Source organism: Thamnophis sirtalis, unplaced genomic scaffold, assembly GCF_051295495.1.
Source record: "Thamnophis sirtalis isolate CommonGarterSnake01/CBP01778 unplaced genomic scaffold, rThaSir2_p1.2 scaffold_12, whole genome shotgun sequence".
Lineage (NCBI taxonomy): Eukaryota > Metazoa > Chordata > Lepidosauria > Squamata > Natricidae > Thamnophis > Thamnophis sirtalis.
In genome coordinates, this window is record NW_028261392.1 from 34,967,766 (window position 1) to 34,993,282 (window position 25,517).

At 40.5% G+C, this 25,517-nt stretch overlaps 1 protein-coding gene across 3 annotated transcripts in view; it reads left to right on the forward strand.

The window, feature by feature from the left end:
- The window catches only part of AFF3 (ALF transcription elongation factor 3), a 226,793-nt gene that overhangs the window by 83,982 nt on the left and 117,294 nt on the right, over nt 1-25,517 (forward strand). For all 3 annotated transcript variants that reach the window (XM_087726604.1, XM_087726606.1, XM_087726605.1), the window contains exon 4: nt 3,440-3,484. In XM_087726604.1, the coding sequence (XP_087582730.1) occupies nt 3,440-3,484 (45 nt within the window). The remainder of the gene's footprint in view (nt 1-3,439; nt 3,485-25,517) is intronic.

Genomic DNA, 25,517 nt, shown 5'->3' on the forward strand with positions numbered 1-25,517 from the left:
GGGTTGCCTCAGCTCACATATATATTATGATGATAACATTCTAAAAAATTGCTCAAGATTCAGAGCAGGTGCATTTACAGTGATTTGTCAAAATCTACACGATGGCTAATACATTGTTGTAATTGAAGCCCTACCCAGCACACAAAAGGGGTGGGGCTTACATTGTTATGACTGCCATCTTGCAGATTTTAATAGTCTCCATGGAAAGCACTGATTCAGGGCTACTCTTATGTAAGTTCACTTGTTATTTTACAAAATGTCAAAAATTATTTAATTGTCATATCAATCTGTCCACACAGATAATCAAAATAATTTCAATAACTTGATCAGTGCATTTTATGTTCACATTATATTGCTACATTTCTTCCATAATGTCACCTTTAGTTATTGACATTTCAATTCCCATACTCTAGGATACTTGCTCACAAAGCTGTTTTTTGCACAACCCATACAATGTATTTGTTATGTCTTTTCTTTTATCCTATCTGGGTTGTATGTATTTATACAGGATAAAATACATTAATGAGTGTTTGAAGGTTTTAAACAGATGAAACATATGAAAAAGTTATGCAATTATGTTGTTGTTGTTGTTGTTGTTGTTGTTATTATACAATTGTATCACAGCGGCCAGTTGTTTCGCCGGATTTGGCATTGGTTACTAGTCGGGCCCCACCCAGGGGCCTAGGACATCGTAACGTATTTTCGTAATATGCGTTCAGATCCAAGCAGTGCGGCTTTTTGCATTTGACTGATGGTGATTTTGTCAATTTTTAACTGTTTTAAATGTAATTCCGGTGCTTTTGGTATAGCACCCAGTGTGCCAATTACCACTGGAATTATCACTGCTGGTTTGTGCCATAGTCGTTGAATTTTGATTTTTAAGTCCTGGTATCTTGAGATTTTTTCATGTTCCTTCTCGGCGACCCTGCTATCACCTGGTATTGCGATGTCTATGATTGTGACCTTATTTTTCTCAACCAGTGTGATGTCTGGTGTATTATGCGCCAGTATTTTGTCGGTTTGTATACGGAAATCCCACAAGATCTTGACCATCTGATTTTCGGTGACTTTTTCAGGCTGATGTTCCCACCAGTTTGTTGCTGTTTTGATATTATAATTTTTGCACAAATTCCAATGGATCATTTGTGCTACTGAATTGTGCCGCAATTTATAATCAGTCTGCGCGATTTTTTTTACAGCAGCTGAGTATGTGATCAACAGTTTCATCAGCTTCTTTGCAAAGTCTGCATTTGGCATCATCAGAGGATTTTTCGATTTTGGTCTTAATGGCATTTGTGCGGATAGCTTGTTCTTGCGCAGCCAGGATTAGTGACTCTGTTTCTTTCTTTAATGTACCTGTTGTTAACCATAACCAAGTTTGTTCACTGTCCACTTTATCTTTTATTTTTTCCAGAAATTGGCCATGCAGTGCTTTGTTCTGCCAACTCTCCATTCTTGATTTTATCACATCTTTTCTGTATTCTTGTTTCGTCTGTTGGGCCTTCAGTAGATTTTTGTTCTTTACTTCGATTAATAGATGTTCTTGACTTTCTTTTAAATAATCAGCCAGTGCATGTTTTTCTTCTTCAACTGTTTGCTTCACTTGTAATAATCCTCTGCCACCTGATTTTCGTGGCAGATATAGTCTATCAGTATCACCACGTGGATGTAAACTGTAGTGCATTGTCATTAGTTTCCTGGTTTTTCGGTCCAAAAGGTCCAAATCATCATCATCATCATCATCATCATCATCATCATCATCATCATCATCATCATCATCATTGTAATCCTACCCAAATACTTATTCACAAGTAAGGGCTATTTAATTCAGTATGTCTGCTCGTTGTTAAATGTGCATCAATTCACACAGAGTATGTGTTGTTATAAGCAGAACAAATCTGGATCTGGTATTTTTCCATATAATTTGAATTTGTATAGTTCAGGAACATGAAATGGAAAGAAGGCATTTCAATATTTTTTTGCCTACGAAAAGAAGCATACTACTGGTAAACAAGAAGATGATTTGAAGTGAACTTTTGCCCCTGAAGGAACTTCCTTGTCATGATACATTACATTGACAGCTTTTATTTTTAGTATGTAGAGATCCCATAATAGGAAGAGAAAACATGTGCATCTGGCATTTCCTTTCCATGAAGCCATAATATCTCCTTTCAGATTTCAAACAGTTGAACTTAACTAAGAAGTAAAACCTTCATAAGATAAGCTTTTGAATTAATTTTTATCTTGAAGTTCAGGACAAATCTAGAACAATAAATATGTAAGCTTTGTGGCACAGTAATTTTTCTCCAGCAATGAATAAAATAAAAGAATCTGCTTTCTTCTCCCTGGCCACGTTTAAAATTTCCGGAAAATTTGATTCTTTTCCCCAGGCTTGGGTTAGAGCAAGGGTGGGCAACTATGGCCCCTTTACTACCTGTGGATTTCAATGCCTCAAATTCCTGGCTGGCTCAGGAACCCTGGGGGTTGAAATCCACAGGTCATAAAGGAACCATAATTGCCCTCCCCTGGGTTAGAGTATATGGAGGGTCCAGTGTGTTTAACTTAGAACTTTTCCCCACTTGTCAAATTGTGTTAATGTATGTTGTAAATTAAAACCAAAATAGAAATATGGCTGGACTACACCAAATCATATGAATTTTTAAAAATTGCTCAATTTTCTTACAATGTGGGATCTTTGGTGCATTTTGAGTTATACTTTTACAATGCAAGTATAAAACCTGATATCCAATCTTTTAAAAACATGGGGGTTATTTTTTCATTATATTAATCTCATTCTTAAATTATAAGTATATTTTATTTTTTAAAAAACTGGGATACATTGTTTTTTTCAAGATAGGATATTCTCATATTATTTGATAGCTCAATTATACAATGGAGATGGTAATTTTCATGCTGTTTTTAGTTTCATCTGCAGTTGAATTGTTGCTTTCATTTTAAGTGCAGCCAGAATCAGTTAAGATACTGTTTTGGCAGACTGTGTCAGTACATGTAAATGTTATGCAACTTTAAACATCTCCAGTATAATATCCATGACACTAAATTACATAGTAGTCATTTAATTTCAATGACTGTTATAGCAAAGAAGTTCCCAATGGGTTATGGCCAACCTGTGGTAGGGCACTTTTAATTTAAATGGGCTTTGGCAGAGATAATATTTCCAATGTTATACTTGGTGAAAAAAACAACACTTACATTTTTTCTTATCTTTTACCATTTTTGAAAAGAGTCATATATAATAATTGTATATTCATCTTCTCAGATATTCATCTTCTGTGTTCTATTTTAAAACACATTTAAGAAAAATGGCATGATTTCCAGAAGCAATCCACCAGCATTGCATAGATGTTGCCAGAAGGCATGTATTCATGTATGGTGGCTATTAATTCTAACTTTATATCTATTTCCTCTTTGTTTACAGGACAGTGGAGTAGGTGATGATGACTGTGTTGAAGAAATTTTACGGGTAGGACTAAAATGAATTGACCAGTTATTTCATAGTTTAGCATGTGTCTTTTTTGATGCTAGTTAGAAAAATGTTTCAGTTTAGTTAAATAAATCTAAATTGCATTTTAATCTAATTAATCCTAATTTACTGTTTGAAAATTAACATGTGAAGTAAAATAGATCTCTCTGTTCTCAATATTGTGTGATTAAGTTTTCCAGTCAAGTAATTCATACATAGATGTATAGCTGAAATATTCAATGAGTGAAACTATTGTACAAAAAAAAGTATCAGATTTCCAAAGTGAATATAAAGCATAACAATTTTATGGCCCTGTATAAACATTGGAAATTGATATACAAACTGTTAAGTCCTCGAGGCTATGACGCCATTGACTGAAATAAATTATGAAATGAATTTTAAAAATGGGAAACTATGTAAAATTAAGACATTTACCCATTTCTGATGCCTGTTCAGTCTTTAATTAGTTACATTTAATAATTAATTTTTATTCATAGTAGCCATCTCACTTATATATTTTATAAATAAAGAAGTGATCATTTGAACTACCAAAACTTTTCCAATATTAATTTATTTTTTATAAATTGGAGAGATAATGGATCTTGTTATTACCTACCTTCAAACATCCAAAGTGAAAAACTACATTAACAGAACCTTGCAATCCTGAAAAAGCAACTTTTCATTGCCACTTTTAACTGCTTATTCCATTCAAAAATCCTCTCTAAGGTTTTTTTTTTACCTTTAAACCCTTGGGGACTCCTGCTTCTCTTTTCTGATTGTTTCCTGGGCAGCACCTCTTCCCTCTTTCCCCAAGGTCATTCCCACAATCCATTACAAATCACAGCATGAATGAAGAGAACTTTGTTTCATGATTTTTGGAAATATTTTATTTTTCTTCAGAGTAATCTTCCTTTAACTACAATTAATGTGTTTGGCCCTGCCATTGGGTTCAGCCTGGTCTTCTCCTATATAGGTTGTAGTATTTTTGCTTGACTCAGTCACAGCTATGATGTCACAGCGCCCCACAGTCATGTGGTCACCATTTGCGATGTTCTTTGTGAGCTTCCTATAAGCAAAGACAAAAAGGAAATCAGCAAAAGTTTGCAAATGGCAACCTTAGACATCCTTACTTAATGTCCCATGATGATTTGCTTAATTATGACAACTGGAAGCGCCAGAATTTCTGTCATGTAATGTCACACTTTCCAGTCCCACTTACCATCATTAACTGAGGACTACCTATAGTGCTTTTGTTATCTATTAGCCTAATATTTTTCATTGTCATAAAAACGTTTTATAATGTGTTATGTAATATTATAATGCCTTGGTAAGGCCACACTTGGAATACTGCATTCAGTTTTGGTCGCCATGATGTAGAAAAGATGTGGAGACTTTAGAAAGAGTGCAGAGAAGAGCAACAAAGATGATTAGGGGACTGGAGGCTAAAACATATGAAGAACAGTTGCAGGAACTGGGTATGTCTAGTTTAATAAAAATAAGGACTAGGAGAGACATGATAGCAGTGTTCCAATATCTCAGGGGTTGTCACAAAGAAGAGGGAGTCAAACTATTCTCCAAGGCACCTGAAGGTAGAACAAGAAGTAATGGGTGGAAACTAATGAAGGAGAGAAGCAACTTAGACCTGAGGAGAAATTTCCTGACAGTTAGAACAATTAATCAGTGGAACAGCTTGCCTCCAGAAGTTGTGAATGCCCCAACACTGGAAGTCTTTAAGAAGATGTTGGATAGTGGAGAGGGAGGAACCATGTTGCGATGTTACAACGTGCTGTCTCGATACTCTGAGACCACCGTTGATACTTTTGCCTCTGGGGGGTCCATTGAGACCTAAACTGTCCTGTAGAGACGGTGATCAGGAAGACAAAGCCTTGCTGGTCTCAGGGATATCACAAAATCCCTGATAGACCCAAGGGAAGTGCTTCAAGCCCGTGGAAAACAGGCAGCTCCTAGGCTGATGAAATCGGGACGCTCCAGAAGGAAGGAAGTGAAAAGAGAAAGTGAGTCCATCTGGTGAGGTATTTTTTCTATTTGGTAAAGACTGCCCAAAGAAATGTTTCTTTAAAGCCAAATTAGATCCTTAAACAAAAGAACTGAGCGGCGAAAATAATCCAAATGGGATCACTGTGGAAAGTTTTTTTTCCTTTGTCTTTCTAACTATTTTTTGTGGATTGAAATGCTCGTAACGTTCTCCTTTTAAAGTGAACAGACTGGTTTTTTTTCTTCTGCTTCTTGTTGCTTTATTTTTTGACTTCTGGATTAAAACCTTCCTTTTTATTTTAACAATTCTTCCTACTACTTGTTATTAAACCACACTAAAAGAAATCCAAAGAACTTTGTTTCCTACAGAAGGTGAAAATTATCTGCCACTCAAGAGTTTTGTTTTTTTAACAACGTATCTCTCTTCTTACTTCTTCTTGACTTCACCAACTTTGCAGCTGAAGGGTTTGCAACTTGTTTACAGAAACTGATTTTATCACCAAGGGCATGAACTGTTGTCACAGGTGCTTCTGAGAATTATTTTGGCAAGGGAAGGAAGGAAGAAAGGAAGGAAGGAAGGAAGGAAGGAAGGAAGGAAGGAAGGAAGGAAGGAAGGGGGGAACAGAACCCTTCCCCTTTGAAGAGTATAAAAGAACGTGTGTTCAAGTCAATTTAAAATAAAAGTAGGAGAGGCCTGGAAGACTAGAGTCGCAGGCATTGTTAGTTTCTTTTTCTTTCTCTCTTCTGTTTTGCAAACATGGGTCAATACTTAGATGAGGAAACCTTAAAATTCCAAAATATCTTGGCTGGAATTCAAAATCTATTGGAAGGATATGGGAGAATTGAGAAGAAGTTTCAAAAGATGATGGGGTTGGATCCCCAAAAATTAAAGGGAAGAATGAAGATATAGAAGATAAAGATAAGATAATAGATGAATTTTAATGCAGCAAATGTGGGTGAAAATGGAAAGAAGGAAATATGGGAAAGGGAATTCGACGAATTGGAGCGCTACCCCAGATTCCAGGACACAGAAGAGAAAAAAAATATTAATGATGATAGACATAAGAAGAGAATTTTTTTCAGAAGCAAGATTGACAAACAAAGACAAGTTAACTTTAGTAGCAACTGGTGGGCAAGGAGATTATCTGAGAGACCTTCAAGCAACAAAGTGCGAAGAGAAGCCTATAAAAACCTTATAAAGGAGATAAAAAGAAGACTGTTTCCACAATTGGCAAGAGAGATAAGACTGTTTTGTTACTCGAAAGATACAGGTTGACAATGAAAGTTGGTAATAAAAAAAATAGTTTTTTAAATTATTGGTGATTAATAAGTAGGAATTTTGTAACTCCTAGATTGTTTTAGATTGTTATTAAATGTTTACTTGCTAACAATTAATTAACTATAAATAATAATAATGAAATGATAAAGGATACAGCGTAATGATATATACATGTATTGACAATTTAGTAAAAGAAATGTGGATATAAATTGTAAATTGTGACCTGGGAAAAAGACTTATAAATTTTATTAACAAATTTTCATTTAGATCTTGTTATAAAGGTGTAAGGGGTTTTTGGGGGGTGGGGGCCCTGATGAGAGGAGATGGAGCATAAATAGTAAATGATTTTAGCCAATTATAATAACAACAAGGAAATGTTAATGGACATTGTTTAACAATATATACATACAATATATACATACATGGTATTGGCTAAAGTAACTTGGATATAAATTTTAGTCAGTGAGTTGGAAAAAAAAGGGGGGGGGAAGTCTTAGAAACTTTTATTAAGTCACTTTTACTTAAAAGATGCTATAAAGGTGTAATGTTATTGGATGATTTTTTGAATGCCATTATGTGGTTGTGTCTTTAAGTATGAATGATTTGAGGTAAAAGCATGTTCAAATAATTGTAGTCAAATGAGAATTGTGGTACATTGATAGTAAGATATACAAAGATTTTTGACTTAAAGTGTATAATCTAATATGAACTATAAGTAATGACTGGAAAAAATGCACGAAAGTTATGTGTAACCAATCGACATGCTTTCTACAAGATGTAATGAAGGATGATTCTTTTTTTGTGTTTTTGTTAAATTAAAATAAAAAAATTTCAAAAAAAGAAGATGTTGGATAGCCATTTGTCTGAAACGATTGGAAGACCTCCAAGGTCCCTTCCAACTCTGTTATTATATTATTGTATTATTATGTCACTTGCCATACTTAGCCAACTACAGTTATGCATTCTATAATGTTCTTGAATAAGAAACAAATGTTCCTGAGTTAAAGAATATACTATACACTTTAATAGTACGTTCTAGATGAAAAAACAGTCATTTCATTGGAACTTGCATTCAGGTATATATAAAACTGAAGTCTTAACTGTATAGAAACTGATTAAGATGTATTTATTTATTGAACAATAAAGAAACAGATTAATATTAAGCTTTCAAAATATATTTTAATAAAAATTTGCAGGTAGTATTAAAAAATACCTTTAAAAATGTCCAGGTAAGATAGGCAAATGGAGGTAGTTAATTGGATTTTACTCCCTAATATTGAGCTGATTCACATATGTTACTAAGCCAAAATATAGTTTTTAAAATTTTTTTAGGTTGGTGTGATATATTAATCCAACAATTATTTGTAAATCATGTTTTATTGACTTGGAAGCTTGATTCTTTATCAGATTTATTGGAGAAGTGGTTGGCACTTCATTTATTGCTGCTGCTGTTATTTCTACAGAATTCTTATTTAATGATTAAATAAGATCACAGTTTTACTCCATTAGCTAAAACAAAAACAAAATACATAATTGTTTAACAATCTGTATTATAGAAAATGGAAATTTAAGTAGTCTCTACGGATTTTTGTTCTGGAGGAATGCATTATAAATGCCTTGTAAGGTGCTCTTTTCATATGTGGAAGGAATTACCACTATTGTACATCTTTTTATATCTTGTTGCTTAGCAACATATCATGGAGTGGATATTACAAGGCGTCTGCTTTCTCATTAGAAATGTGCATGTTGCTCTTTAATCCTGTTAAATTAGCGCTGTTATTTATATTTTTCTGGCTCTTTTTGTATTTATTGATTGAGGTTTCAGCTACTAAATTTAGAAGAGATCGATCACATTTTTATGAATTTGATCTTGCATTTGTAGTTTAGCCTGTGCGTTTTCAAGTTAGTTCCTTATTTGCCAATTAATTCACTCTTGTTTTTCCACAGGGATTTGAATAGTTGTGTCCACAATCATAAAGATAATTGGAACAACGAGTTAGACTTATCTTTGTATCTCATGATGTGATATGTCAAAGCTCCTACTGCCTTTGGTCCCTGGGACCTTGAGTAGAAGAAATTAGCCCCTTCGTTTTATTTTGTGAACATTTGAAGAAGCACTAAAAGTTGCAGTGTGCCTCCATGGACCAGAAATTATAGAAAAGTAAGGGGAGGATATAAAAATAGCTGTATGCAACAGAAAAAGAATTTGAAAAGGTGAATAATCTTGATAATCTTGGATAAATGTAAGAGAACTGAGTCACTAAGCAGAGAGGAGACCTGAATGCATAAACCTATGTTGCAGTGTTCAGATTTTTTTTTGGAAGCACAGGTGCAATAGCAAAACAAACCAAAACCAAAACCTCCTAGTATTTCTAACATCATAGATGTTCAGATGGACCAATTCAGAAAAAACAAAGCAACATTTTTTAAAAAAAATCAAATTAAATTAAGTTAAAGCACACCACTCAAGGACCCCCAGATTGTGTACCAGGTCTGCTTGGGGCAGTGCTAACCCATCCAATACCGAAGATGAAAATGTTGCGTCCTCCCGTGCCAGCCGACGGGCAGGGCTGGAGCAGTCGGTACCTGATTGGCTGCGACGCACCCGCCAGCTGGAGGGAGACGCGCCGGTCACCTATTGGCTGGCCAACTGACAGCTCGAGTATATAAAGAGCTGTCAGTTGGTCAGGAGCTGTCCGCGTTCTGAATCCTCTCTGTAGCTAGACCTGTTACAAATAAACTCTTAAAAACCGTTACTGTTACAACGACGACTCTCGCCTCGTTACTTAAAACTGGCGACGAGGATGTCAGAAACGGACCCCGTTGCAGTGCCTGCTCTGGCTCCATCCTCCGTATTCACTGCTTTTCATCCAGAAACTGAGTCGTGGGATGCATTTGTGGAAAGATTTGAGGTCTTCCTTAGGGCCCATGATTTGTCGGAGCTTCCCGAGGGGAGAAGACGGGGCACATTTCTACATTACTGTGGGGCACAAATGTTTGCCACAGCCCGTGCGTTAGCCGGCCCAGCACCTGTGCATTCATTACCCCTCGACATCCTGATGGAGCGGCTTAAGCTGCATTACGAGCCGGTTCCCTCGAAGTACACTCGCAGGCAAACCTTCTGACAATGCATCCAACGGCAGGGCCAGTCAATTGCCCAATACGTCACAGAACTGCGAGCAACCGCAATAAACTGCGAATTTCCAGACTTAGAGGATGCCCTGCTGGAACAATTTATATACGGGCTCCTAGATATCAACCTACACAGGAAAATCCTGGAAAAGTCCGTACTCTCAATGAAGATTGCTGTTGACATGGCCTGAGTGTACGAAATGGCTGGCCATTCAACCCCAGATACTCGTCGGTTGCCCCCATCTGCGCTGCAGGAGTTGCCCAACTCCGGCGTGCACAGCCAAATACTGTCTAATGACCCCTGTGCCGACTCCACAGCTACCGTCGATCGCATGAGGGCACAGCCCCTGTGAGACGGAAACAATTGTTTGAGTTGCGGCGACCGCCACTCCAGGGCATCTTGCCGTTTCTGCATGGCCGTCTGCCGCCGTTGCGGTAAAAAAGGCCATATCTCCAATGTATGCAGATCATCCGCCGGAGACGCTCGGAACCCGAGGCCGCCTCCTTCTTCTGCTTCTTCTACTCTTCCCATGATGAATCAGCCTCCTGCCAGCTGCCATCAAACCCCAGGATCGTCCTCAAGCCGCATGACCTGCTACACCATGTCCACACCGGAGCACACTTTGCCTGACTGGCAAATCGAATCGGCTGCAGCTTCATCCTACGGCGGCCAGGGTAAAATGCACCTCCGCATATTACTCGCAGGCCGCCCCTGCCAGATGGAGCTAGATACAGGCTCAGCCAGCACCATAATCTCCTGGTACACCTTGAGGGCACTTATACCAATCCTCCAGCTTGCACAATTGAGTCCCACGGACTGTTTCCTCTGGGACTATCAAGGACATGCCATCCCCATCTTGGGTTGCGGCACATTCCCCGTGTCCTTCCGCAAATTCCAGGATCTTTTACCCCTCGTAGTGGTCAAACCCCCATTAGCATCACTATTAGGCATGGATTGGTTTAGAGCTCTAGGGCTGGGAATTTCTGGCATTAACTCCCTCCAGCTAGCCCCCTCCCTAGAGTCCCTGTTACCGGAATATGCTGACGTCTTTTCAGACTCCTTAGGGTGCTACAATGGCACCCCCATTACCCTAAATCTAGACCCCTTGCTGGCACCCATCCGCCTGAAGGCTAGATGGGTCCCCTTAGCACTGAGGGCTCGCGTGGATGCCGAGCTCGACAAGCTCGTCGCGGAAGGCATCCTGGAGCCCGTTGACCACGCCCCCTGGGAGACACCCATCGTTCTACCCCTCAAAGCCGACAGCTCACTGAGGGCATGCACTGACTATAAGGCCACGCTCAACAAGGCCTTGCAAGCCCACCCATACCCCGTACCAGTAGTGCAGCATGTCCTGCATTCCTTGCGCCAGGGCCAGACATTTGCAAAACTGGACCTGGCCCAAGCTTACCAACAGCTGCCAGTGGACGAGGCGTCCGCCACCGCACAGACCATCGTGACGCACAGAGGCGTGTTCAAATGTCGCCGCCTCCAGTTCGGGGTCAGTGTGGCACCGGGAATATTTCAGGGCCTTATGGAGCGAGTGCTCCATGGCATTCCGGGGGTCGTCCCTTACTTTGACGATGTCCTGATCGCCGCTAAGGACCAATCAGGACTCGTCAACACGCTAAGGGACGTCCTTTCCAGGTTCCGAGCAGCCGGACTGCACTTAAAGCGCTCTAAGTGCAAGTTCGGCATGCCATCGGTAGAGTTCTTGGGATTTTTGGTGGATTCCATGGGAATCCATCCCACCCCTCTAAGGTGGAAGCCATTGCTTCCGTCCCCACTCCCACCACCAAGGCAGAGCTTCAGGCTTTCCTTGGCCTCCTTAACTTCTATTCCCCATTCATTCCACACAAAGCCACAGTTGCAGAACCATTGCATCGTCTCCTCGACGCATCTGCCCCCTGGATCTGGACAGACTGCGAAGCGCAGGTGCTTGCGGCTGTCAAAACGCTATTGACCAATGCTCCTGTGCTAGTGCAATACAACGAGCACCTCCCTCTGGTATTGGCATGCGACGCCTCCCCCTATGGGATTGGAGCCGTCCTCAGTCACTCCTACCCCGACGGAACCGAAGCACCCATCACTTTTTACTCCCGCACATTGTCCAAACCTGAGCGAAATTACAGCCAGTTGGACAAGGAGGCCCTCGCGGCCGTTGCAGGAGTAAAATGGTTTCATCATTACCTGTATGGTCGCCACTTCACACTAGTGACCGACCACAAACCCCTCCTAGGTATCATCGCAGGGGACCGCCCCACCCCAACCATACTATCCCCAAGAATGGGCCATTGGTCGGAATTTCTCTCCGCATACACCTATAACCTCACATACCGACCAGGCAAACAGCTGGGGCACGCTGATGCCCTCAGCTGTTGTCCGCTACCCACCCCAGTCACAGACCCAGCACCCTCTGCATCGGTATTCACTTTGACAGACAACATAGCCTGTCCATTGTTGGCCACCGATGTGTCTGACGCCACACGTGCGGACCGCCTCCTCCAGAGAGCGTTGGATGCCGTTAGACGGGGCTGGACAGAGGAAACTTGTTCAGGTGAGTTTCTTCCGTTCTACCACCGCCGAGATGAACTTTCCTCATCTCAAGACTGCCTACTGTGGGGATCCAGAGTAGTAATACCAGCTGCCCTCCGCTTGAAGGTACTCACCAACCTTCATGAAGGGCACCCAGGCATAGTGAGAATGAAGGCCCTCGGCTGCAGCTATGCTTGGTAGACCTCCATGGACTCAGACATTGCGGCTTGGGTACAGCGGTGCCCTTCCTGCCAGGCTGTCAGACCAGCTCCTCCGTCTGCGCCTACACACGCCTGGGAGACCCCTCCCTCACCCTGGAGCCGAATACACATTGATTTCTTCGGCCCATTAGAGGGCCGCTCCTTCTTAATAATAGTAGACGCCCTCTCCAAATGGGTTGAAATCGTCCAGATGGGTTCAACCACAGCAGGCGCCACCGTCCAAATTCTTCAGTCCCTGTTCACGACTCATGGGTTGCCAGACGTCATCGTTTCCGATAACGGGCCCCAGTTCCAGTCCTACACATTCCTGACCTTCCTAGCTTCCCTAGGCATACGCCATGCACCCACGGCTCCCTACCATCCTGCAGCCAACGGTTCGGCTGAAAGAGCTGTACGATCAGCTAAGGAAGCCCTAGCTAGGCTAAACCACCTCCCATGGCCACAACGCCTCCGCACGTACCTACTGGCACAACACTCCACACCCTGTCAAGCTACTGGGAAAAGCCCAGCTGAAGTCCTAATGGGCCGCCGGTTGAGAACCACCCTAGACAGAATGAACCCTGCCTTTTCTCCTACATCACCAAACATTACAGACCCCCCTAGGAATTTTCTGGTGGGTGAGGGGGTGTACGCGCAAAATTACGCAGGGGAACCGAAATGGCTGGCTGGGGTTATAGCAGAGATAATAGGGCCCTGCTCTTACAGGGTCCTGCTGGCAGACGGACGAGTATGGAGGCGCCATGTGAATCAGCTGCGGCGCCGGGCACCGGCGGATCCTCCCGTGTCAACAGCCGGGCTCAACCAACGACAGCAGCAAGGGTCTGCCTACCGAAGGGCCGCTGCGCCTACCCAGGCATCGCCAGCCGGCGCCCAATCAGCTCCACCCGAACGCGAAAGTCCGCGTACCTCTCAGCCGGGGCCTGCGTGCCCAGCGGCCGACAAGCCTGCCCAGCCACGCCCAACCGCAGCTCAACTTATCTCACACACAGCACTGGCATGCATAAGGATATGATGTAAACTTGTTTTTTAAAAGGCATCTTTGGTTTGCGTTAAAACAACTTCAACACACGCAATGTTCTGATTGCACCACAAACGCAGTAGCAATAGCAATAGCAATAGCAGTGGACTTATATACCGCTTCATAGGCCTTTCAGGCCTCTCTAAGCGGTTTACAGAGAGTCAGCATATTGCCCCCAACAATCTGGGTCCTCATTTTACCCACCTCGGAAGGATGGAAGGCTGAGTCAACCCTGAGCCGGTGAGATTTGAACCGCTGAACTGCTGATCTAGCAGTAGCCTGCAGTGCTGCATTTAACCACTGCGCCACCTTGGTCATCCTTACCTTTCACAGAGGCACTGAGTTTTATAAATATGAGCATGATAGTATAGAATAATCATATCCAAGGACCAGTGGTGGGTTTCAAAAATTTTTGGAACCTCTTCTGTAGGTGTGGCCTGCTTTCCGGGTCCACTGGTGGAATCTCTTCTAACCAGTTCAGTAGATTTGACGAACCAGTTCTACCGAATAAGTGTGAACTGGTAGGAACCCACCTCTGCATCTCGCATAGTTACTGAGAAGCAGAAAAATTCCTGAAGCCACTTTTGATTATGAACTTTATTTCTGTTTTTGTTTTTCTTTCTGCATCATTGACATTCCTCTCTCTCTCTATTTTTCCTTTTCTCATGCTGGCCAAATTGATCAAAGGACTTTATTGTAATAGCAGGAGAAAATAGTTTTAGGTTTTTCATGTTAGCTTTTGGAATTCTCTGCAGATGCCTCAATAAACTGTTCAGCTGACCTCTTAATACATCAAAATACATTCTGTTTTCCCTGTAAGTACTTTAAATCCCTGGAAAAATTACCCCCCCCCTCTAAACACTGTAACATCTCTATGAAGTTTAAATGTAGCTGTATCAAAGCTATCATAACAGAAAGCTGAAAGCAAAGAGTAAGGATGCATTTGAACTGTTTACTTTAAAAGTCTACCATAGCTGTTTTACTACTGTAATTAATAAAGAACAGCTATAACCAGATGTGATACATTTGAAACGTGCGATTTCAGTATTAGAAGTTATATTGTTTCTTAAAATTATGCTAATTGGGTTAATTTCATGTTGTCATTGCTTTTGTACATTACTGATCCTCAAAAAGCTTCATCTCACTGATGAATAATATTCTTATAGGAATAGAATGAAGGCTCTTTTGATGATGCATATTGTGCTAGTCCATAGCACTATCCATTGGCATTGTATGGTGGCATCATAGCATCCCTCAGAATTAGCTTAGCTGATGTCCTAATTTTCTTTTGGATAGAATATCACTCCTGATTTTAATCATATTTGAAATAATCCCTGATTGTAACAGATTTTTCACATAGGAAATTTCCTAAACACTCCAGGCTATACATCTGTATTTCTTTTACAAACATTTTGCAAGGGAATGGATGTGTGAGGATGTATGGACATAAGGGGGGGGGGGAGAGCTGCAAAAGTACTTTTGCTACAAGCACGTGTCTGTTAGCTTAGTGAGAAAGAGAAAGGGAATGGGAAATAGAATTGAATATGAGTTCTAGCTTAGAAAAATGTGATGATTCTATCTACTTTTAAAGAGATAACAGTAACTTTAGATGGAAAAGAGAAGATCCGAGTCCACACTGAAACCAGTTTAAAAATACTGGAATAAACAAACACACGCTAGCTAGGTTTCTGAAAATGAATAAGCTTATGTAATATTAAAAGAGTCCCCAGGGGCTTTGTAGCTCAATAGAAATGCATGGGTGTGGGCTAAGAGATCCCTGATTATCATTTCCTGAAGAAAGAAGCAGAAGGAAACAAATTAGGGAGCACTGCCTAAACAACAATGAAAATGATTGGTTTAGAAGCCCTACTCAAGTAATTATGTGACTTGTTATATTCGAGGATACAGATAGTTCTTGACTTATGATCACAATTGAGCCTGGAATTTAGACGGTCATTGCACTTGTTAATATAGTAATGCACTAGTTTGCCCTGCTGCTTTTCCTTTCTATTACCGGTGGTGGGAGATAAGAGTTCAATCTTATCTCCCAGGAGATAAGCAGGAAAACATTATATGGTAGTTGTTTATTGACATAGGTTTAGATGACATCAGTATGCTGTTGATACTTAACTTTCAATCTCAATGCAGAACAACAGGTGTTGCTATCAAAGTGTTTTTGAGGTGCTTGTAGGATTTTAGGTTTGGATGGGAAAGAACAGTTTGAACCTTAATCTCAGCAAAAGAGGATGACTGGTCTCCTGTCCCTCACTGAACTGGATTGTAATTTAGGAGTTCTGAACTTGCAATTCCTCTTCAAAGAGCAGGTGCAGCATTTGCCTTTTCACAGCTCTATCTGTGTGCCAATTATGACTCCTGGCATGGTTACTGGCTGGCTTCCAGGTGCTATTCAAGAAGCTGTCACCTTTAAAGTTTTCAGGGCTTGGATATCTGCAGAATCTTCTTGTACCTGCTTGATGAGACCACATAGAGTAGTCTCTTTCCACATTCCCTCATTCGTGTATTGCAATCCGTAGGGGGATTGTAACAGATTGCAGCAGCAATACATGAAGTTTTATGAATTTAGATTGTATTTTGTTTTTCTTTGAACCTTAATTACAGTGGAGGAATTGTGGATGGATGGATGGATGGATGGATGGATGGATGGATGGATGGATGGATGGTTGAATGTGACTTTTGTCCCTTTCTTGCTGCCCCATATCTGAAACTAGTAGATTTTATAAAGAAAAAAGAAATATCCCTCATGTCAACCTCCCTTCTCTCATTTAGTTTGTCCACTTTTTTGTAATGTCAACTCTGCCTCCACCTAACAAAAGCCCTACATTTTCTTATGATGATATTTAGTATTGTCACATATTAGCCTACTTACTGTCACATCCACATTGGGCAATATTTTAATAATATAATTTCTCAATGAGGAATTTTTACCCATGGAGCTGTATTATTCTATCCCAAGTTGCTCATTTTTGCAATATCTTTGGAGCTAACATCATGGGAACTGTTGTTGCTTAATTTGTATATTCCTGTTCCTCCAGCTCAGTCGTTCTGATCTTCAGGGAACATTCGTTCACTTAAGAGATTGAAACTTATAGGATATCAGGAGTATATCCATGAGCTGTGTTCAGCATCGAGACATGTTCATGATATTCAGTTCCCATCCAGTCTGACAATTTATAGTACTTTTATTAGTTTTGAGAGGTTTTAGTGAATTAATATATTATAATGCTTCAGTTTTTGAAAACTTTTCTCATATTCATACTATTGGGTTATTGTACTTTGGGGAGTTTACCACTATTGGGCCCCTTTCCAGAGGTCTTATTTGTAAGCACAAATAATCAGTTCCATATCTGAAGAGTTCAATTAGCTATTTTATTGCTGAAGCGTACAGTATAGGAATTTTCTCAGACTAGGGGTTTGCACCTGGATCAGACTAGATAAGGTTCAATGGCATTCAAAGGGGGAGTGTCAGGCTAGTTCTCCATTTGACTCCTCCCCCTGTCTTGGTCAGTCTCTCTCTGACATATTTTATAAAAAAAGTAAGTCCATCCTATTGTAGATGCTATAACTTATGAAGCACTATCCAATCACACACCTGAATTTTAAATTTTTCTTCTCTGCTTTTTATATATTCATCCCATTATACCTTATGTCTTAGCTTCATTATCAATTTAAAAAAGGTAAAGATTTCCCCAGTTTGATGATGTACAACGCTAATTCATCTGTTTCCTAGCCAAGGGAGATAATGTTGTCCAAAGATGATTATGTGGTGATGTGGCCAGTATGTCTATACACTGAGGCACATGGAAAGCTGTTTACTTCCCACCAAAGTGGTACCAATTTATCTACTTGCATTTGCATGCTTTCGAACTGCTAGGTTGGCAGGAGTTAAATCAGTAGCAAATGTTAATCAATATAACTGCTAGCTTGTTCTATAACAAAATATGTGCTAGAAATGTAATCAGTATCATATGAAATGCTCCCATGTGCTAGGTATTTATCCATTACTATGCATGTTTAACACTATGCCAACTCAAAAGTTTTTCTTAGCAATGCTAGCTCATTTGAAAACCCTGATTTTTATTTATTTCTGTATTTCTTCTGCCTACTTGTATTCTGCCATCTGTCACATAATGGTGATCAGCTGGACTTTTTTTTTTAATCCTCCATTATTTTCATAGCTTGAAATTGTACCAAGATAATCCTCCAGTTGTGGCTACTGTTTTAGTAAGAAGTAGCAATTGTGCTAATACTTCTATGTTCTATGCAGTTGGTGAAGTTACTATTATTATTTATATTTAAACATCCTATTTCTAAGCAACCCATCTTTCTCTTGAAGGGCTCTGGGCTGTGTGTTTAGACTATAATGATCCTGACCTTGATTTATCTTAATTCTTCCTTTCATATTCTATTTACATTATCCCATTCTAGGAGGCAGCCATTCATATTCATTTTCTTCTTGTATTTGTCAGCTGACAAGTTAAAACAAACTGCATTTATCTTATTGGCAATTCAGGAATTAGAATCCACAATTCTTGGGGAAAAGGAGGTTAAGCAGACTAAGACTGCGCCCTGAATACAGTAATCACATCATCTCAGCTTGTCTGTGCTAGGCCACTTTTCAGACAATTGTTTTATTACACAGTCCATTGCTTTTGTTTTAAACACCTGCTGTAACTCCTAAATTGATGCTGAGATGCAACTTAGTCATCTCACAAATGACTTGCCAAATACCTTCAACAATTTGACAAAATATTTAGAGGCACAATACCAGCTTCTATTTATTAGCTACATACATAATCATAACATGATTTCCCTTCAGGGTAAAGAACATTATGCACAGCATAGAAAATGAGCAATAAATTCTAAGCCAAATAAATTAAAGGCATAACAACAGAAAACTAAAAAGAACTATAGTTAAACCATTTACAGCATTTACTATACTTTCTGGGGATTTCTGGTCTTGTGAATGATCCATGCTTCCACTATGTCCATAAACTACATCGTACATTGCTTTTGTTCTTTAAACTGCTCATTGCACTTTTTCTGAAGTTCTCATCAATTCCATCCATCCATCCATCCATCCACGAATAACTTTTTTGGTTTTCCACCATTTATTCTTCCATCATATATTTGTTTTGTGGCTCAATCCTTATTCATTTATTTTGTATTCAATCCACATAAATTCAGAATCCATTTATTACTGATCCCATCTTTTCTTGTAATATTTAAATATCACATTTCCATTCCATTCCCTTTTTATCTCCTGATATACCCAACTCTCACTTCCATATAACAAAAGAACTGAAGTGCACTGTTATACACAGCTATTTTTGCATTTTTTGGCAAAGATTCTTTCCTTTCCAGATCACATACTCTCACTAGCTTTCTATCAGAATTTGCATGTCTTAAAATGCCTCAATTTCCTGTCTTTAATAAACATTCTGCAAAAATGCACTAAATGTCATTGTCATATTGGATTAGGATCAGAGAGATCCAGGTTCAAGTCTAACCTTAGCATGCAACCTGGATAAGTGAGCCAGTAACTCTCTGTCTGTCTTGAGTTCCTAGAGGAAAATGCACTATATAAAAATTGTCTACTTTCTCTGATATTTTCCCATTTATGCATAATTTTCAGTTTTCTGTCTATTAGCCATATGAAATACAACTACCTTGATTTTCAGGCATACTCCTTATTGCATCATTGTATCTAATATTCATTGCAAATTGTTCAGATTCTAAGCATCATTTACGTAGACATTTGGTAATTTTTCTGGCATCCAATAAAATAAAAGATTGCATTTTAGTGGAAAATAAAACTATGAAAGAAGGATTCAGTCACTGTGATGTACAGGTAGTCCTTGACCTATGACCACATTTGAGCCCAAAATTTATGATGTTAAGTGAGACATTTGTTAAGTGAGTTTTGCCCCATTTTATGACCATTCTTGATGAGTTTATAACCCAGTTGTTAAAGGAATCTGACTTCCCCATTGATTTTGCTCGTCAAAAGGTTGCAAACCAGTTGCAAAGCATCTGAATTTTGATCACATGGTCATGGTGATGCTGCAAAGGTTGTAAGTATGAAAAATGATCATAAATCATTTTTTCAGTGCTATTGAAAGTCAGGGAAGGCTGAAGACTCCTGAACGCTCTGGAGTGCTAAAACCAGCTGTACGAGCAAACCTGAAGTCTGTTTCCAAACTTCTGTTTTACCTGTAGGGCTGGTTTTTCGTACTCCGGAGGCTTCAGACAAGTCCCTGAAGCCTCCGGAAGGCGAAAAATGCCTCAAAAGAAGGCAGAAGTCAGCTGGCCGGCATGCCCTCATGCTCTCTGGCCAGCTGACAGGGCAAGTCTCACGTGCCCTGACAAATGGCTCCGCATGCCACCTGTGGCATGCGTGCCATAGGTTCGTCATCATGGCTCTAGTCCATCCAAACTGTTCCATCTCTATTTTTACAGTTTACAGGAACATGTATATATACTTGGATACTTATATGTGTTGGTGAGGCTGGTATGTGTGAGAGAATGTTTGGTATATGCAAGAAGAAGCTACTAGTTAATTTTCTAAATATGACAGCATCTTTTATGAGCAGTTAATTTTGATCCCTTTTTGTCTTGGTTTTGCAATTTTAGAGTGGTGGTATATACATTCTGCTATATATACATATTGAGGATCAGAGAAGGAGGGATGTCTGAGATTGGTTTCAACTGCAGCTAGGAACACTAGGTTGATATGATAGGAAAGCTGGGCATTGTAATACTTTGGCATGTGTGCGTACATACATACATGTGTGCACATATGTACACACTCACATTTATGTATCCTTTTTTGTAGGGATTAAATTTAAAATCATGTCCCTTCTGAATACATATATCACTGTTTCTCAATCATGACTGCCCTAAGATGTCTGGACTTCATGCTGGCTGGGGAATTCTAGAAGTTGAAGTCCATCCATTTTACAGTTACCAAGATTAAGAAACACTGACATACACAATTAATTAGCAGTAGGCAAGCTTTGGTGGCTGTGGGGTTATGAAGCATGCTTTTGAGGAAGTTGTAATGGATGATATTGGGAAATGAGAGGGAAAAGAGGAAGGAAGCAAATAGATAAGAGAAGCAGGAGTCCCTAGTGCAGGCTGTCAAACTTCTGGCCCATGGGCTGGATGCGTCATGTCCTGGCCACGCCCATAGCCTATCTAGTGAAGGGAGGGAAAGTCCCGATACATCACGTGATGCTACTGTGATGATTGAGTTTGACACTCCTTCCAGAGTGGCTTAATGGAGAAGGGAGAAAGAATCTTAGGACCTGCCCTATTGGATCAAGTAATTAAAAGTGGCACCAGGAAATTTGAAAATTGAGACTTGCAAGATTCTTCTACAATAAAGTAAAATCACTTCATTTAGTTGTGTTTCCTATCTGATTTACCTGAAAGGGCTGACAGAAGGTAGGATAATGTTTTCAAAGATATTGGTATAGCTGGAGTTTTTGCTATTTAAAAAATCCGTATGTTGACAACAAAACTGCCACAAAATCCTTTGTTTTAGAATTTAGAATTTCAAGTTTAAAATATATTAATACCGTATAATATTATATTTTTGAAATTTCTCTCATTTTTTTCTAAGGAAATGACCCACACTTGGCCTCCACCACTTTCTGCTATCCACACACCTGGCAAAGTGGAACAAAACAAGTTTCTGTTTAAAAACAAGGTAAATTGCTTTAGCCCAATCATCATTTTCCTCTATTTTGACAAGGAGCACTTTGCTGTAATTTTTGGACAGACAGTTTTGTCAAAAGTAAAAATAGTAAAAAGTAAAAATAAAAACACTTTTCCTTGTTTAATAGCTATATTTTGCATTTGAATGTGAATATAAACAAATGGTTTGTGAAAGCAAGGAAATAAAATATATTATCAGAGTTTTTTATGGACTTTGCCATGATATGTGTGGTAGCATTGATGAGAGTTCTGCTAGGATCTTTTTTTTTTCTAGTAAAACTCTGCAGAGTTTGTAGATAACAAATAAATAGCACAAAGAACAGACAGTTCTGAAAATCCAGTGAAAGAGAATATATGTTGCTCATGAAACATCTGCAAGCAATCAAGTTCAGATACCAGAAGGACTCTATATTTCTGAAAATTCTTATATATGGTGAATAGGAACTTGGTTGCTCACAATTTTATTAATGAAATTTTCCTGGAACCAGCTTGCTACTGCTTCTTCCAGGTTATACTCAGTTTTGTTTTCCAGCCGGCAGCTCTGGAAATCTCTAATGTTTCTTCTCCAGTCTTAGCTTCCAAGACCTGCTGGGTCAATGAGGCATTTGTAATATTTAGATAGATGAAGATAGAGGTTTAAATAGGAAGATAAGGAATACTTCTCTTTTTAAAAGTATGTACGCTATTACAGGTACTGTTAAAATAGAGGTTTTACCTCTCTTTTATGTAAAAATCACAATTTGGAGATAATTCTCTTTAAAAAAAAGAGAGAATAGAGAAAATAAATGTATATGAAAACTTTTTCTATTAGAAGAAATTGTTTGTGAAACTGTATATTAGTAAAAAGATAAAGGTTCCCCTTGCACATATGTGCTAGTCGCTCCCAACTCTAGGGGGCAGTGCTAATCTTTGTTTCAATGCCGAAGAGCCAGCGCTGTCCGAAGACGTCTCCGTGGTTATGTGGCCAGCATGACTAAACACCAAAGGTGCACTGAGCGCTGTTATCTTCCCACCAAAGTGGTCCCAATTTTTCTACTAGCATTTTTACTTGCTTTAGAACTGCTAGGTTGGCAGAAGCTGGGACAAGTAATGGGAGCTCACTCTGTTATGTAGTGCCAGGATTTGAATCGCTGAACTGCCTACCTTCTGATCAACAAGCTCCTTGTTTTAGCCACTGAGCCACTGCATCCCTTTTGTATATTATTAAGAGTTGTAAATTTTACAATTTCTTTAAAAGTTTAGAGTGCACAGCATATAAAGAGTAGGTGTTTTACAACAGTGTGGCCTTAAATTCTTAGTCTTGGGTTTTGTATCTGTCTCAGGTAATAGTAAATACTCAATGTAACATATTTCACTATCCAACCATCATGGAGGCTCAGGTATATTATAGCACATTTTCCTTACAGAATAGCTGCTTTGGATAGTTTGAGCAGTATACATGTTGAAGAAGTGAATGATGAAGAGTTAATTGAAGGATATAGAAATATTTACTTCCACAAAATATATACTCACATTATGTTCAGGACTCCCTCTTAAACCTATGGCCTGGAAAATATGGTCTTTGCAAGCCTTCCATTAGAGATGATGGGCTGCAATGAGAAAATCAGCAACTTGCTGATCATACCCTGCAAAGATCCTTTATTAGTAATCACCAGTTTTTCAGCTTTTCTCTGTTTGAAACAAGAATCTGGCTGTTTTATCATTTAGGATATAGATGGCTTCAGTTTCTGTATTTAAGTCTCTAGTTGACAAGTTTTCCTGTTTTTCTTTACATTTTGGCTTCATTCAACTGTCTTTTCTAAGTATCATTCTGTCCCCTTACTGGAACTTTGATTGTCTTGGCACAATATTTTAAAACTGTAAATTTCTTAATATTCTCATGTTCTGATATTTAAAACATTTTTGTATTCTTCAGTATGCATAAATAAACTATGTGTCCAAAAAGCTGACTCATGTTACTTTACATGGCATAATTTTTTGTCTACATATTTCTTGTATCTCCTAGGTTTTGTTGTTTGAATAAGCATATTTTCCTGTGCACCGCTTGGAGAGTCCAAGCGATGGGTTAAATCAGTCTGGTTGCCCTGGGACTGAGGAATCTTTTTCCTTGGCCACGCCTTCTGGTGTTACTTGGCATCAGAATTTTCCCTCAGTCTGCCCATTCAGGACTTATATTTGTGAGCTCCAGTGTAATTTATCTAGGCTTGGACTCCTTCTAGTATTTCCTTTTCTTTTTCCTTAATTTGTTTTTCCTATAATTAACAGTTCATTTGTCTCCCCTTTTTTGCTTCACGTTGTTTGATTTCTATTAGAGACTCGGAGCTAGGCATGGTGGTGGTGGGGTGCTCCGCTTGCCACGCCGCCTTTGGACGGCAACGGAGAGCTGCCGCTTTTGCTTTAAAGCATGGCAGGAGCAGCGAGGCTTCCGGCAGCTGTGGGCGTTTCCCTTTTTTAGTTGGAATTGGTTTTTTTTTTGCAATTTTCTCGCCCTTTGGAGAGCGTAGCCTGCCGCGGAGGGGTGTGCGGCCACCTTAAATCACGTGGCCGCCATCTTCACCTCCTTCTTCTCCCTTGTACCAGAGCAGCGGCCAATTGGGAGGGCCTGAATTCATGCCTTTTCTCCCATTGGTGTTCCCGCTCAGTCACATTTCTGCAGATAGCCGCAGGGTGGTTAGCTGGCCTTGATCGGGTCTCCGGCTGGGTCACTTCCACCCACAGTGTTTCCCCAAGTGGCGCTGGTGTCTTGGCCACCTGGGGGTCATACACCAGCACAGGGAGGATTTTTATGTAATTTTTTTTGTCTTTTATCCACTGATTCTACCTGATCTATCTGCCTGGTCTTGCAGCCTTCTCACCTCCCGTCGAGTGGCTGGATTCATTGGACTCTTTGCAGAGCCCCAGTTTTACTCCCCTGGATTTTTCTCCACAAACTGTTCCTGCTTCCACAATATCTGTGTGTCTTCCAATCCAGCACCAGGCACCAGACTCTCCTTCATCTCCTGACCTCCATCTGTATTGGCCTATTGCCTGAAGTCTGTGTCATCAGGCCATGGAGCATCCTGGCCCATCTGACTCCCCTGACGGTAGACCAGGTCCCTCTCAAGTCCCTAGAAGGGAACTTCTGCAGGCAGGGGCAAGAGGGTAAGGAAGGGCAGGGTGTCCAGTCAGGATAGCCATCCCTATAAGGCACCTTCCACGGCAGCAATTAGGGATGCAGAGAGGCGGCAGCGGACTCTCGACAAACAATTCGAGAAGCCCAACGCCAGGCTGTGAGGGAGTGCCTCAGCCTACTCCTCCTGTTGGGACAGTCATTCCACCACTCCCAAGGGGGGAATCACCTGTCCGTAATTGATGAGGAAGTGGACTCCCAAGACCTCTCCCCGGATAGGTCTCTGGCTGAACCGGGCACTCCTGCTTTTTCATGTGTTTCTGAGTCAGAGCCCAACCCCGAGGACCCTAATCCCAGGGGGCTCGCTGATCCCATCCTTGCCCGGCATGTTTTTCCTCCTTCCAGGGACCCCGTTGGTTCGGACTCTGCCATAGCTCAGGAAACTGAGTTATCTGCCCACTTGCAGGCGATGGTCGCCTGTGCCATCTCTCAGGGCATTGCCCAGGGGATGCAGAAGCATGACCAAGCACCCGTCGCTCCCAGCTCCTCTCAGTCCAGGCAGGAGGCTCCCTCCACCACCAGGGGAGGTCCGTTACCCAACTCTGTAGTTCTCGGCGCTAAGCGAGGCTTCCGTTTTGGAGGACCCGGATCAGGAGGAGCAGGAGCTCTCGGAGGATAAGGACCTTCCTCCGGGTGCTCCTGCCTTCTCAGGGCTCTTTAAGCCTAGCCTATTTAAGTCCATCTTGCACAAGGCTAAGAACACCACCCAAGTGGGTACCAAACCTAAGACCATGTAGGGATCTTCAGATTCTACTCCAGTTAGCCCCAATGCTAGCATGTTTAACGTTCTGGCACCTCATCAAGAGATGGTGCTGGTCCCAGATCTCTTTATGGATGTCATTCAATGGCAGTGGGCCCAGCCTGGCTGGGACAAGAAGCTGTACTCAGTTGACCCCGCGATGAATACATCCTGGTCCTGCCATCTGTAGACCCCCCCCTATAGCAGCTC